Here is a 13,629-nt window from a genome sequence, read left to right as displayed (position 1 = left end):
ATCTCCTTTTTTCAATACATTCAGAGCATTTAAGCTTTAATTTTTAGATGAAACTATACCTAAAACAATCATTAATAATGACACAAAATTAAGTTTAAAATTAATTCAATTTAACTGAAAAAAATTTAATACTTTTTTCCCACTTTGCTTTTTTGAGACAAATATTAAAAAATGTCATTAAGAAATGCAGAAGTAAATCTTCCTACCTTCATTCAATAACACTGTTAGGCATAAAATTGAAAAAGAAGAAAATCTATATCACATTACTAGAGTTTCAAAAAATGAATCAAGTATGCATATTAAACTTTCTTTATCATATAACAAAGGCAACAACATGTATACATATATAAAAACGCACTTTGAATTAGAAAGTGTTTTAAAAATAATGACATATTATTCATGACAATGAGCTTTAAACTTCTTCACAGATATAACACAGCAAATCTGACTTTTATGATTTTGAAATAATCTGGGCTACAGCATTACAAAACTGGGTAAACAATTAAAAAAACGTGCTTGGCCTATTTTTAACCTGAAGGCCATCTTCATATGCTGTTTCTGCCTTCAGGCTAAAAAAAGGAATGCCTTCAAGTCTCTTTCTAAGTTTTATCATTAATAAGTTCAGATACTTTGGCTGACAGTTCTTGTTCAAAGTATTTTTGATTATCCTATTTATTGAAGAGTATGGGATCTCTTTTTATGTGCATTGCAGAATACCTCTGCCTCTTCTTTCCCAGATCAGCCATCTCATTTCCATATCACAATGTCAAAGCACTTGCTGCAGTACAATATTTGTTTTCAAGGTTAGCAATAACCCAAATTCTCTTTGCAACTTTTAAGTCTCTGAGAATCTGCATAATCCAGAGATGAAACTGCTTTGATTGCTGAGATGTAATCGGACAATATAATGACATTCTCAAAGTCTTCCACTCTTGTCAATAGTTGACTGGCCAGTCTAATAGTTTCAACTTCACCATCAAATGGCATGGCATTTGACTATACAGAGAATGCAAACATTTCTGTAAATATCTCAGCATCTGCACTTTCCCCTTGGTCAAACTGAGATCTGTCAGTATACACATGTAGCCATTCAGGCCGAGGATATCTGGTATTTATAACTTCCAGAGAAACAGCCTTTAAATTTGTTAAAAATGAATGAATCAGAAACATCTTTTTTCCGCACCACTTGAGTAAGATGAATTCTATCCTTCACAAGGGGAATTAAAGGATTAATTGGAAGAGGTAAAATTTCCAGGCTGTCTGGTATGCCCATTTCATTTTTAATTTTCACAACTTTTTGTATAAAACTTTCTTACGTTTTCAGTCTTCTGTTTTGATTGTAACCATAATTTCCCCTAAAACAATTTGATGGTAATCAAATAAACTTTTTGTATAAACATAAAGCTTTCTGATGAATTCATTTCTTCAAAAGGCTTAAAACAGCGGTGCCCAACCCTGTGCTTGACGATCGTTTTATATGTGCTCGCCAGCCCGATTAGGTACTATGAACAAAAAATATATAAAAAGTAACTATTCATTTATATTTCTTAATTGTTAACATATGGTAAGCATTTATAGTCATAGCATAGAGATATCTTAGAAAACGTTATAAAATAATTGATTGCTGACTGATGAACCTGATAGCGACCATGGAATCTTATTGCTTCATTCCGAAGTTAGATGGCTCAGCAAGGAGTAAAGCAAAAAGCACTCCAACGATTTTGTAGAACTTCTTTCGCCAATAAAGCAGTTTTTTAAAAACTGGAAACGAAAGTTATAAAGAATTGGACAATAATAACTGGTTATCTGATCTTTTCTCACAGATATAACAGCTAAACTGAACGAAGATCTCCAGGGGGGAAAAAAACCTTTTTCAAATGACTGGGACTCTGCTTTTCAGATAAAGTTAAATTTGTGGATAAATCAGATGAAAGAAAACAATTTCACTCACTTTCAGAATTTATCAAGCCATATTAATAACCACAAGGCAATTGAAACAGAGAAATACTCAGAAAACCTAAATGCACTGAAAAATAATTTTGAACTCCCCTTCTCTGATTTCCATAAAGTTCAACCAATATTATTGTTCATCTCTAACCCATTTGCGAAAATTAATATTTCAGATGTATCACGTAAGATTGGAAATATGTTTAAAAAAATGTTCGATGTTTTGGAAATGTGCTCTTGATAGGCCAAAATGTGCTCACTAGAGGCCGAAGGTTGGGCACCACTGGCTTAGAATAACAGCACAGCGTTCATTGGGGATTCTTACTGCTCCCACAATTAATCTTCGAACATGGTTTTGGGTAGTTTCCAGATCTGTCATTAGATTAATACTATAAGTTAGAAGAGCTTCAGAATAATATGTCAAGACAGGTTTGATAAACATATTACATGTCACGTTAAGGGTATTTCTACCACAGCTCCATCAAACTCCATTGATTTTTCAAAACTAATGATCTCTTGGTACTTTTCAGTTTCGCCAGCACAAATCTCACCAAGCAGACTTTATTGGTGACAACACACAGCATACACATAAAAAATGCTGACAAATGTTAGTTCTAAGAACTTTTTTATTTTGAAGGTTACATTTTAATGTTTAAAACTTTGTCAAAAAGGCCAATAAATAAAAACAATAAATTTGTAAAAAGACTTTAATTTAAGAATTTGCTGTGCTTTCAGGGTACAACATCCTGATTTGCCAGTTCATATCCTGTGATCCGAAGTGATCTCATCTCACATAAACTATGCTACAAAAATCTAATTCTCTCAGTAATTATCTACATTAATTTCAAGTTAAATCTTAATTTGAAATACAAGTTTAAATGCAAGAATTATTTCTATTCGTACGAATAGTTTACTCAGAAATTATGTAAAACCATGGAGGTTTACTTCACTAGTGCATTCTCATTAGAATTGATGAATTTAACCCTTGACTTTGCTTTTTCTATATTTTCGCCAGCGGTTGAGCGATGGGATTGCATCCTAATTGACTTAATTATCACCCGCAAATGGCCTTAGGGCATAACATTGAACTATCTGGTAAAAATTCTATGTAATTGTAAGCCAGCATTGAAAGAAACAATCAAAATGATAAGAAATGGTTGCGGCTTGTTTTGAAAATGAGGAGTAAAAGGTTACCAGTGAGGATATTCTGTTTTGCATCGGTTGTACCATTATTGGTGACTTTATCGCCTGCACCGGCAAAACGGAAAAGTACCGACCTCTTTCTTACATTTTTTGCGATATCTTCTATGTGTTCTTACCAAGATAATTTTTTACCAAATGTAATGCCTGGATATTTCATACTGTAAGACTCTCGAATAAATTTTGTCTTTATAATTTAAATTCATTATAGTTTCTTGTTGATTTAGTGTAAATGTTTGACAGCATGTGTTTTCAATATTAACTCCCATTTCAGTATACTCACACCATGTAGAAAGTTTTCTTAATGTATCATTTAATCTGTTGACCAAAAATATTTTTTTATGAATACTTGATGAGCAGATAACCAAGTCTTAAGCATATAGGGCACAGCCTATCTCAGTATTATTAAAAATTTGAGGTAAGGAGAAGGCTATGGAGAAATATGATAATTTTATTATGACATTACTTATTTTTGTGAAGCAGGTAATTGTGTTAATGGGCAGATGCTTTGCGGCTTTATTGGGAATACAATCCTGTCCTGAAACTTTTTTAATTGTGCTGATAATTTGGGCAACGAGCGAAGGTGTGGAAAGAAATATGAAATTGAGAGGACTGGGGAAATTGAGGTAATTATTAACTGTGTTAGTAACATGATCTATGTATTCCTGAATGCTTTGATTGTGTTTTTAATACTTTGGAGACACTTTAATCTTTGTTTCATTTGCGGATCTCTTGCATTTTGCCATATTTTACGAATTCTACTTTTGTAACAATTTGTTCTTGAACGTAGTATGGGAGGGGCAGAAATTGTCTGTTAATATAGAATGTATTGGTAGCATTATTAAATGCATTACGAATATGATTTGTGAACTTGTCAATTTCTTTATCAGCGTCAATTTGTAAATTTGGGCCAATTTGTAACATTGACTGTGCATGACAGGGAAGGGGGTTGAATTGGTAAAGATTTTAATGAGAATGGGGTTGTGATCAGAGGAAGGAACAGGAATTGAGGTGATATACAGAAATGGAAAATTATGGGCAGTGAAAAAGTCTATAATTGTATACCTGTTTAGTGAAAAATGAGTGGGCTCATCTGGCGCTTTTATGGTAAAGTGATTTCAGTCAATTAAATCATAAATAGGTTGCCATTCCTGTTTGCATGCCTGGGATTCGAGCTTGAGTGTTTTGCATTACAGTCGCCTCCAGCGATTGAAATGAGATGTGAAGGAAGCAAATCTGAATTCTGTGTTGTTTAAGTGGTTAATGGGAGGTATGTTTACATTGGAAATAGCAACAGAGGTGTTGTCAATAGTTATGATTACATCTGTGTTTACGTTTGAGAAAAACGGTTTACTAAAATGCGCGATACTACTTTTAACATACAGGATTACCCCACCACAATGTCCTATATGCCTATCTTGTCTATAAGCGAAGTAATTTGGAAAGAGTACCGCCTTTGCAGGTTTAAGATGAGTTTCCTGAACTAAGATGACATCTGGTTCAAGTACAATGATTAAATCGATTAATTCATCTTTTTTGCCAAACAGTGCATTTGTATTCCATGTTAGGATGCCGTAGAATCTGCTATTAGTAGCGTGATGATTAAAGATGTCTGCTGACATTATCAATTATTTCTGCAATTGCTTCTATATTGTCCAGAAGGAAGTTTTTTTAGATTTTTGATTCTCTGCATTATTATCCCATATGGTTTTAATGGACTTAAGGCTGAATAGTTTGCCAGAATTCAAGGTTGTGCTTGAAGATTCAGTCTAGGTTGTAGCTTGAGCTCCAGTAAGGAAAGTTTTCAATGCTATTCCTTGGGTTGATTGCTAGTGGCTGGCTTGGGATGAAGCTATTTGTGGTTCTTTTTAATATTTTAGGTACAGCTGGGCAACCAGAGTAAGAAGCTGGGAGGGGCCTTCCGCAGTTGTAACATCTGGCAGGGTCTTCAAATTTGAGTTTGCTTTTTCTGGAGTTGGAGCAGTGGGGTCCACCACATTGTACACATACCCAATCACTTGTAGAAAGCAGCAAGTTGTGGAAAATCCTGACACTATGGGGCTCGGGGTTTCTGGTAAAGTGATTCCACTGAGACTCTAAGATGGTCAATATACGTTATATATTTCCTTGGTTTCTTCATTTTTTGGTAAATGTACAAGGAACAGAAGCATAGGTTTAATTTCATGTCAGTTCTTGAGGTTTGTTAGGAAGGTGGCTTCAAATCTTGATTGCGCAGTTCTTGTGTAAAATATAGGTGCTCTGTGGTGACACGTAAGCCATGTATTACAATCTTCACGACTTTTCCAGTTAGAGTTGATATGTGTGAGAGTTTAAGTTATTTTCTTCAATAACTTTTTGTATGCGTCTATGGTAGACAGCATCGCGAGTTCTCATGTTAGTTTTGTTCCTTTCAATTGTCTTGTTACTCTTTTCCCTATCTATACACTAAGGGTTGCCAGGAATTTGTCGGCATTTGGTACGTCACCTACCACACTAAGCAAGTGGAACTCAACCTTTTGACTAACGCATACCATATAAACAAAAATTGAAAACCTTCAGTACCCCCACTACATTTTACAATGATTATTTTTAAATTTCTGAATAGAAATATTAAACAATAATAATAATAAAATCTGAAGACTTTACCCCCAAAGGGACTTTTTTAACCTTTTGTGTTTACCTTTATTTATTAAATATCATGTTCTTCGCACTTAAACCATAAAATTCAATTCAACAGCAATATTGCAAAATAATTAAAATGAGCATATCTTTAGAATTTCCAATAGTATTCTATGCGAATAAAAATGTTGTTTTACCCATACTGTGTTGCCATTGCTCGCTTTGAAAGCGTCAAGTTTGTTAAACGAAATTTGGTTAAATTGTTACAAAATATGAAACGATAATGAAACAAATTTCAAGCTCCAAATTAGGGCTTCTAGATGCCCATATTCAGTTGAAGGATTATGTTATTCAGAATTTGATGGCTCTAGGCACCATTGTTTTATCACAATACAAGAAACATACATACATTTATTCAGATTCTTCATTATTTAATTTCCTTAAATATAACACCGGGCAATAATATTTGGTGGCAAAAATTTGAAAAATAAAACGGACATTCATGTTTTAAATGAAAAATACCAAAACAAAGTTAATAGGCCTTCTGGGCTAAGAAGAAAGAAAGAAAATCTGAATGCTTTCAGATTTTATATTACACCCAGAAGGGTATTTTTTAACGTTTGTGTGTTTCCTTTATTTATTAAATATTATGTTCTTCGAAAATACATAAAATTCAACAGCAATATAAAAAAATATTCAAAAAACAGCAAAACAGTCTCGCATGCTGGAGATTAAAATGTTTTTCATACAGTGTTGCCATTGCTTGCTTTGCAATTGTTGAGTTTGTTAATAAAAAATTCGTTAAAGTTTTGCAAAATTTGAAATAGATTAAAAAACAAATTTAATATTCAAAATAGAGCTTCCAAGTGGCCATGTTTGGTTGGAAGACTATGTTATTCAAAATTTGATGGCCTTAGGTACTGTTGGTTTTTCAGAATGCGAGAAACATTCATGCAGATTCTTTGTTATTTGGTTTCTTTATACATGGCAATAATATTTGGTGGCAACAGTTTGAAAAGTGAATCGATGCAAAATGCCATTTTGAAATTAATAGACCTTCTGATCTAACGCCCTTTGCGCTAAAAAATATTTTGCCATTTGCACTACCTATTGGCTATTTGAATTAAATATATACACATAAAAATATAAGATTATAAATTGGTTACCATTTTAATCATCAAAATTTAAGTTACAATTCTTTAATTCTAAAATTTAGTGCGAAATTTGGGCCTGTTTAAGAGAAATCAAATTCTTTATGTCTGGTCTTATCTCACTTAGTTTTAAGCGCAAATTACAATTCGCATAAAATTTTGCTCTGTACTTATTTTTTAAATATAATCTGGAAAAAAATTCTTGTTCACACATATAGATTGTGCAAGAAGGCAATAAAAGTTTAATTAGCTTTATTTGAAATGCTTCTAAATTCTTTTTTAAGGTTCAGCGAAAAGTTAACAAGTGTGTTATTCTTTGAACTCTTCAGTTAGAGTTCTATCAATTGTTCTTTTTTCTTTACAAGATAAAATTTCAGGCATATTTGAATAAAATGGATTTTCTAATCCAATTTTCTTTTTCATAATCCTCCGGGAAACACATGTTGAAATTATTTATCAATGAAAAAAGTGATTTTTAATGTCGGATGCTAATTCTTCTTCTATTTCCAAATTATTTTCAGTTAGAAAACTTTCTAAAAGTGGCAAAAAGCTTAGAATATTATTATCCAATTCTTTAATTATTAACTCGAGTTTATCATTACCTTTATTTTATTTTATCTCCAACATTTAACAAATTAACATTTTGTCCTTTTAATCCTAAATTTAATTCATTTAACTTTTTAAAAATATCAGCTAAATATGCTAAACGCGCCAAGCATAATTCACTAAATAAACATGTTTTGCAATTCAAATTTTGCATTTCTGATGGAATTTCAAAAAGATGATTTAAAACTTTAAGTAAGGTGGTATAGCCTCTGCATATCACCTTACTTCAGAATGTAACAAAAGGGTTTCATGTTCACTGCCCATCTCTTGGCATAAAACCATAAATAGTCGAACTTAAAGCTCAGCTTTTAATAAAATTCACAATTTTCACAGCTTGATTTAAAACAATTTTCAGGCTTTCGGGGATAGTTTTGGCTACTACAACTACACGATCTATGGAGCAGTGAGGAAATTTAGTTTCAGGTGTGACTTTATTTGAGAAATTACTCCAGAATATTTTCCTGTTAAAGGCCGACCTCCATCACTGCATACGGCAATGCACTTATTCCAAGAAATATCATTCTCAGATATAAAATTATCAATTACTTTGAAAATTTCCCTTGCAGTTGTTCTATCATGAAGAGATTGACAAAATATATGTAAACTAATAATTGGACAAAGTTTGTTATATAAGTACTTTCCTCCAATTGCAATGCGAAATACTCACTGTGTTTTATTCTTTTAATAAGTGTCTCTTTTATGGAATTTGTCATTTCATAAATTCATTGACCTACTGTATCATTTGATAACAGAATACTATTAAGTTCATTAGCCTTTTTTCATTGAATAATGTTAAAACGATATCTTCAGTTCATGATAATATAATTTTTTCTCGAATAGTTTGAGCCTGCCCAATCTTAGCAATTCTTAGGCATACCAGGCAAGTAGCTTCCAAAGCTTTTTCATTTGAAGCAACACCTTTCATTACTTGTCTAACTCCGATAATTTCCTCTTAAAATACTTTTCAGATTTATCCTTTCATCTTGCACACTTTAGATTGGATAATGGTTCATCGCAAACAACACATTGAGGTCAAGAGTTCATTTGATCTTCATTTCAAGTAAATTCAAATGATAAAACAACTTTAATTATATTTTCTAGAAACAATTTTTCTTTTCTTTTCAGTATTCTTAGTGCTAGTAGATTGCCATGGATCCATCACCTGTGATCGTCACTTTTCTGCTCAGTCAATCCTAGCCATTTTTTTCATTTTGAAAATTTAGGTTTGCTTTATTATTTTTTCGACAAATATTTAAATGCACAATATATTAAGAGTTCCTCAAAAATAGATGACAATATTCTCAAATCACGTAGAAAAGTAACAAATACAAAGCAACAAGAAGACAAAATACAAACTGTTAGAGACAGCAAACCGATGTAAAACATGATTCTCGTAAAAAATGGGCTAATATGACCTCGGAAATGGCGACATAAAGTGCTGACATGCTAATAAATCGATAAACTCTGAGAGAATTAATGAGATACTATTATCTTTTTTTAATAGGAACTTATTTTAATTTCCTATTAAATACAGCATCCATTTCTATCACACCTTTTAAAAACATCATTGATGGCAAATTTTGTTATGTCTACAGCTAAAAAGAATGTTTGTGATACGAACAACATGGAAGATCGATGAAAACTGCCATACAGACAGATCGTTCATCTCTTGCTAGTCTTTAAGCAGCTATTGACCTTGAACAAAGCTACATATTAAGCTATACGAAGAAAGTGATGAAATTATCTGTTTTGGCTTCATTTTGAAAAAGCTCTCAGTTTTCAGCGGGAAACGTGATGATTCCTGAGATTGGTGAACTCAGAGACGAGTGTCTCATTTTGTTACTATTCCAGAAATTTTGTCTGGAGGTATTGTAGCAGAATCAATAAACTATTCTGTCACTGTGTATCATGGAAATACTCAAAGAGCATCAATCTGCACGAACAAGGAAAAAGTCAGTGAATAAAGAGCAGGTGTGCTGTCTCCAATAAAAGTAACTTGCTCCTCTGACAAGTGCTGACATGCAAGCTTGAAGGTCCTAAGTTATCTGCAATCCAAAAATTTCTTATTTTTCTTGAGTACAAAATGTTGATTGTACTATAAATTTCAAGTACAATATAACATTTCCATAAAACTGGTACCAAAGCTATCTTATGTTAGTCCTAAAATATGCCATGAGGTGAGCGAGAGGAAAATTCACCTTCACACTTTCAGCAGCGAGGGGAAAATCATCCGTCAAGCTCAAAGGTCAACAATCAAATGATAAAATACTGAATCATGGTTGATAAAGCCTGCTGGGAGAGAGATTTCAGGATTCAAGAAGATGCTCAAGTATTAATTACATTTTTAACAACTGCAATGTCTCATTATAAAACTTCAGATTCTTTGAAAATAACTAACATACTTCCAAATCGTAAAACAAATTTTTTTACAAAAATTGAACAACTTCTCAGAAATTACCTAGAAAAATAATTGTTAAAGCAAGAAAAGGAAAGAAATTTGTCATAATCACAAATATGAGAATGAATTAAATTAAAAAAAGGGAACATGTTTGTCTAATAGACAATTCTCAAGGATAAAAATTTGCGTCTTTTTAACCAGCAGATTAGAAGTATTTATTCTTATCAATGATTCTAGCCTTTTTGTCATGACATTAACATCAGTTACATGTTTCTTACAACTGTTTGACTTTGAGTTGCTCATGTTCTTTAATGTGGAAATGTATAAATTCTATGAAAGAGGCATAATGAAACTATTCTTAAAAAGTAGTGAATTATTTGAGACAAAAGAAAACTTTGCTTTCCAAAAAACAGGAAGGTTACAGATTTAATAATAAAAATAACTACTCAATATTTATTTACTAAAAATTTAAAATGGAACTTACCTTTCTTTCACAGCACTTACACCTTCTTTCATTTTATCATTTATTTGTTGCTGTAGGTTTTCTCTTTCTTCAGTTAGTTCTTCTAGAAGTTTATCCATTTTTGAAATCATTTTATTTACTTTGTTGGATAACCTTAATGCAGCTTTAGATTCCCTTATTTCTTTATGCCCTGTCTCAAGAACTATGTCTTTCAAGTCTTCAATATCCTAAATAGAAATGATTCAAACATGAATTCAAATTACGCATTATCCAAAGTGTTCATGTGAAAAATATTAATATGCGTTCATGACTGAGACTATTAAATAGGAAGTGCTATCTCATAAAATTGAGAGGGATCAGTATTTGCTTTTTCTCATCATGTTGTACAGAATGGCACTTCGCATTAATATTTGAAGGGGATAGCTGTATTAGATTTGCATACAGTAAATCTGTATTAGATTTACATACAATAGCTGTATTAAATTTACATACAATAGCTGTATTACATTTACATACAGTGTAACATTTATAAACATAGTTATGAAATAGGCTTTTCTGAAACAAAATGCAGATTTTATGTCTAAACAGAGATTTATGAAGATTCAAAAGACAAAAAATTAGCAGTGGAAACTGTCATGACAAGTTTTGGATACCTGACAATTTCTTTTTTTCTCTAGCTAGTAATGTGAAAACGTTACTCATTCGCAGCTAAAGATGGTATTTATTGTCCAATGGTCAACGCACATCCTGCCAATTTTAGTTACAAGTCAATTTTCATTGACCTTGAACAAAGCTACATATTAAGCTATAAGAAGAAAGTGATGAAATTATCTGTTTTGGCTTCATTTTGAAAAAGCTCTCGTTTTTCAGCGGGAAACGTGATGATTTTTGAGATTGGTGAACTCAGAGACGAGTGTCTCATTTTGTTACTATTCCAGGAATTTTGTCTGGAGGTATTGTAGCAGAATCAATAAACTATTCTGTCACTGTGTATCATGGAAATACTCAAAGAGTATCAATCTGCAGGAACAAGGAAAAAGTCAGCGAATAAAGAGCAGGTGTGCTGTCTCCAATGAAAGTAACTTGCTCCTCTGACAAGTGCTGACATGCAAGCTTGAAGGTCCTAAGTTACCTGAATTTTCAAAGTGTTGAATTTAGTGGGGAGGCATACCTCACCTAAATTTTAGAGGTCCCTCAATTTAAGAACACTATTTCTTACAAAATTAATGACTTAAGGCCTTTTTGGAATTGCTTTTTTTTAAATCTTTCCAACTGATTTTATTTGACATGTCTACTTTCAGCACTTTCATGAGGTAAGTACTTTTTAAATAATCAGCATGCACATTTAGAAGCTGTTTTACAAGAAACTTTATGCCCATTACAAAAGCAACTCTAACATTTTTTTCCTTAATATACGAGGGCTATCCAGAAAGTAGATTACGTTTTGGAATAAAAAAATAAACAAAGTATAGGAAACAAATTTTATTATATACAGATGAAAGCCACACTCAAATACTACTTTTCTACATAGTCACCATACAAATTAAGGCATTTATCGTAGCGATGTACGAGCTTGGAAATTCCTTCGTCGAAAAATTCGGCCGCCTGCGCCTTCAACCACTTCGTTACCTCTTCTTGCCTTCCATCCTGCACAAAACTTGTGGTAACCAAGCTTTTCGCTGATGATTTAGTGCAACAAACTTCGCGAAATTTGTGGAAAACTCAAAGAAAGTTCCGTTATTGTGAAATTTCGATTTTCACGGACTTTAGCATCGACTTTTTCGAGAAGTTCGGCGGTCACTATGCTGGGTCTCCCACTTCGATCTTCGTCGTGAACATTGGTTCGGCCATTTTGAAATCTTATGACCCACTGACGCACTCCACCTTCAGTGATAATGTTGTCCCCATACACTTCACGAAGCTGCCGATAGATTTCTATCGGTTTACAGTTTTTTGCAGTCAGAAACCTTATTACTGAGCGCACCTCGCAGCTCGCGGGATTTTCAATTAACGCAGACATTTCAAACCGTCACAGTATCTGAACGGAGCACAGCACGAACCTCTCACTAGCACGGCTAGATGCAGACTGAGCTGCGCAACGCTCTGACCCCAAGATGGCCGCGCTAGCCCCGCCCCTAGCGGACACAGACGGAAACGTAATCTACTTCCTGGATGGCCCTCGTACATAATAACTGCCCCCAAAATTCTATTTTACTTTAAGATGAACAGTTTTAAGATTTATGTCTAAAAAAAATACACCTTTGCTGTGAATGGATTCAGAAGTGCAATGAATCATAGGTACTGCAAAATATTGCATGCTAAAAAAAGCAACTTTCCAAAAATACAGGAAAGGGAACGGATTTTTGTAACCATTTCAGCTAAATGGGTAATACTCGTACATATTTGTACCTAGCCCTTCTGTCATATGAAACGTTTTGCAAGAAGCTACACACCACAGTTTTTACTGAATAGCCCTTTAATTTATATATGGGCTGTTGCAAAGGTTTAATGCATTGCAATAAAAATGAGTGAACATTTTATTCTAAGAATAAAATTCTTTTTGCATATTACTGCTGATTAGAAGCATTAATTAACATGTTTCAAATGAAATAGAAAAGAAAGAAACCAGTAGCATAAAAGGCAGTGTGTTCAAAATTCCACTAAAATGTATTTGTTAGACTGGTTTTTTAAAAAAAAAAAAACTTTTGAAATAATCCTGGTTAAAGAAATTTCAGATAGGTAGGCAGCTTTCTCATAAACAATGTGGATGAAGAATAATGCCTTCTATCTCGAACTACAAGAGGAGACCAGTATATGGATCTATGATAATCAAGTAGACATTTAAAAAAAATTGTGGGTAAGTAGTTCCAAATAGCTCAGCAATGAAGGCACTCCTTTGGCAGCTTAAAGGATGTGGGTTTACATGTAGGATAAAGGAAAGTCCTTTTGCTATTTATAAGAAGTCCAAGAATCAGCCCACGGATAAAACAGAATATATCAACAATTATAATGTACTGATGAAATTTAAAAATTCAAGGTTTAAATTAAAGTGTGAACCAGAATCAACATTCTCTAACTTTACTATGGCTATCCCCCATTTCAGAATTTTTACTCACATACTTCCAATTACAAAACTGTTTTCTTAATTATGTAAATACTCATGTTTTGGTAATTCAAATTAAAAAAACAATTGAGACAAATCATGTAATCCAACATTTCACACCCAATATAAAAATTAAATACAA

The 13,629-nt window shown here is 32.8% G+C and overlaps 1 protein-coding gene across 6 annotated transcripts in view; it reads right to left on the bottom strand.

The window, feature by feature from the left end:
• Letm1 (Leucine zipper and EF-hand containing transmembrane protein 1) overlaps positions 1 to 13,629 on the bottom strand; it is a 206,036-nt gene that overhangs the window by 118,340 nt on the left and 74,067 nt on the right. For all 6 annotated transcript variants that reach the window (XM_085809176.1, XM_085809177.1, XM_085809175.1 and 3 more), the window contains one exon: positions 10,406 to 10,611. In XM_085809176.1, the coding sequence (XP_085665302.1) occupies positions 10,406 to 10,611 (206 nt within the window). The remainder of the gene's footprint in view (positions 1 to 10,405; positions 10,612 to 13,629) is intronic.

Source organism: Stegodyphus dumicola, chromosome X2 (assembly GCF_044657685.1).
Source record: "Stegodyphus dumicola isolate Sdum_Otavi_A_Nest chromosome X2, ASM4465768v1".
NCBI lineage: Eukaryota > Metazoa > Arthropoda > Arachnida > Araneae > Eresidae > Stegodyphus > Stegodyphus dumicola.
This window is presented reverse-complemented; position numbering and strand designations above follow the sequence as displayed.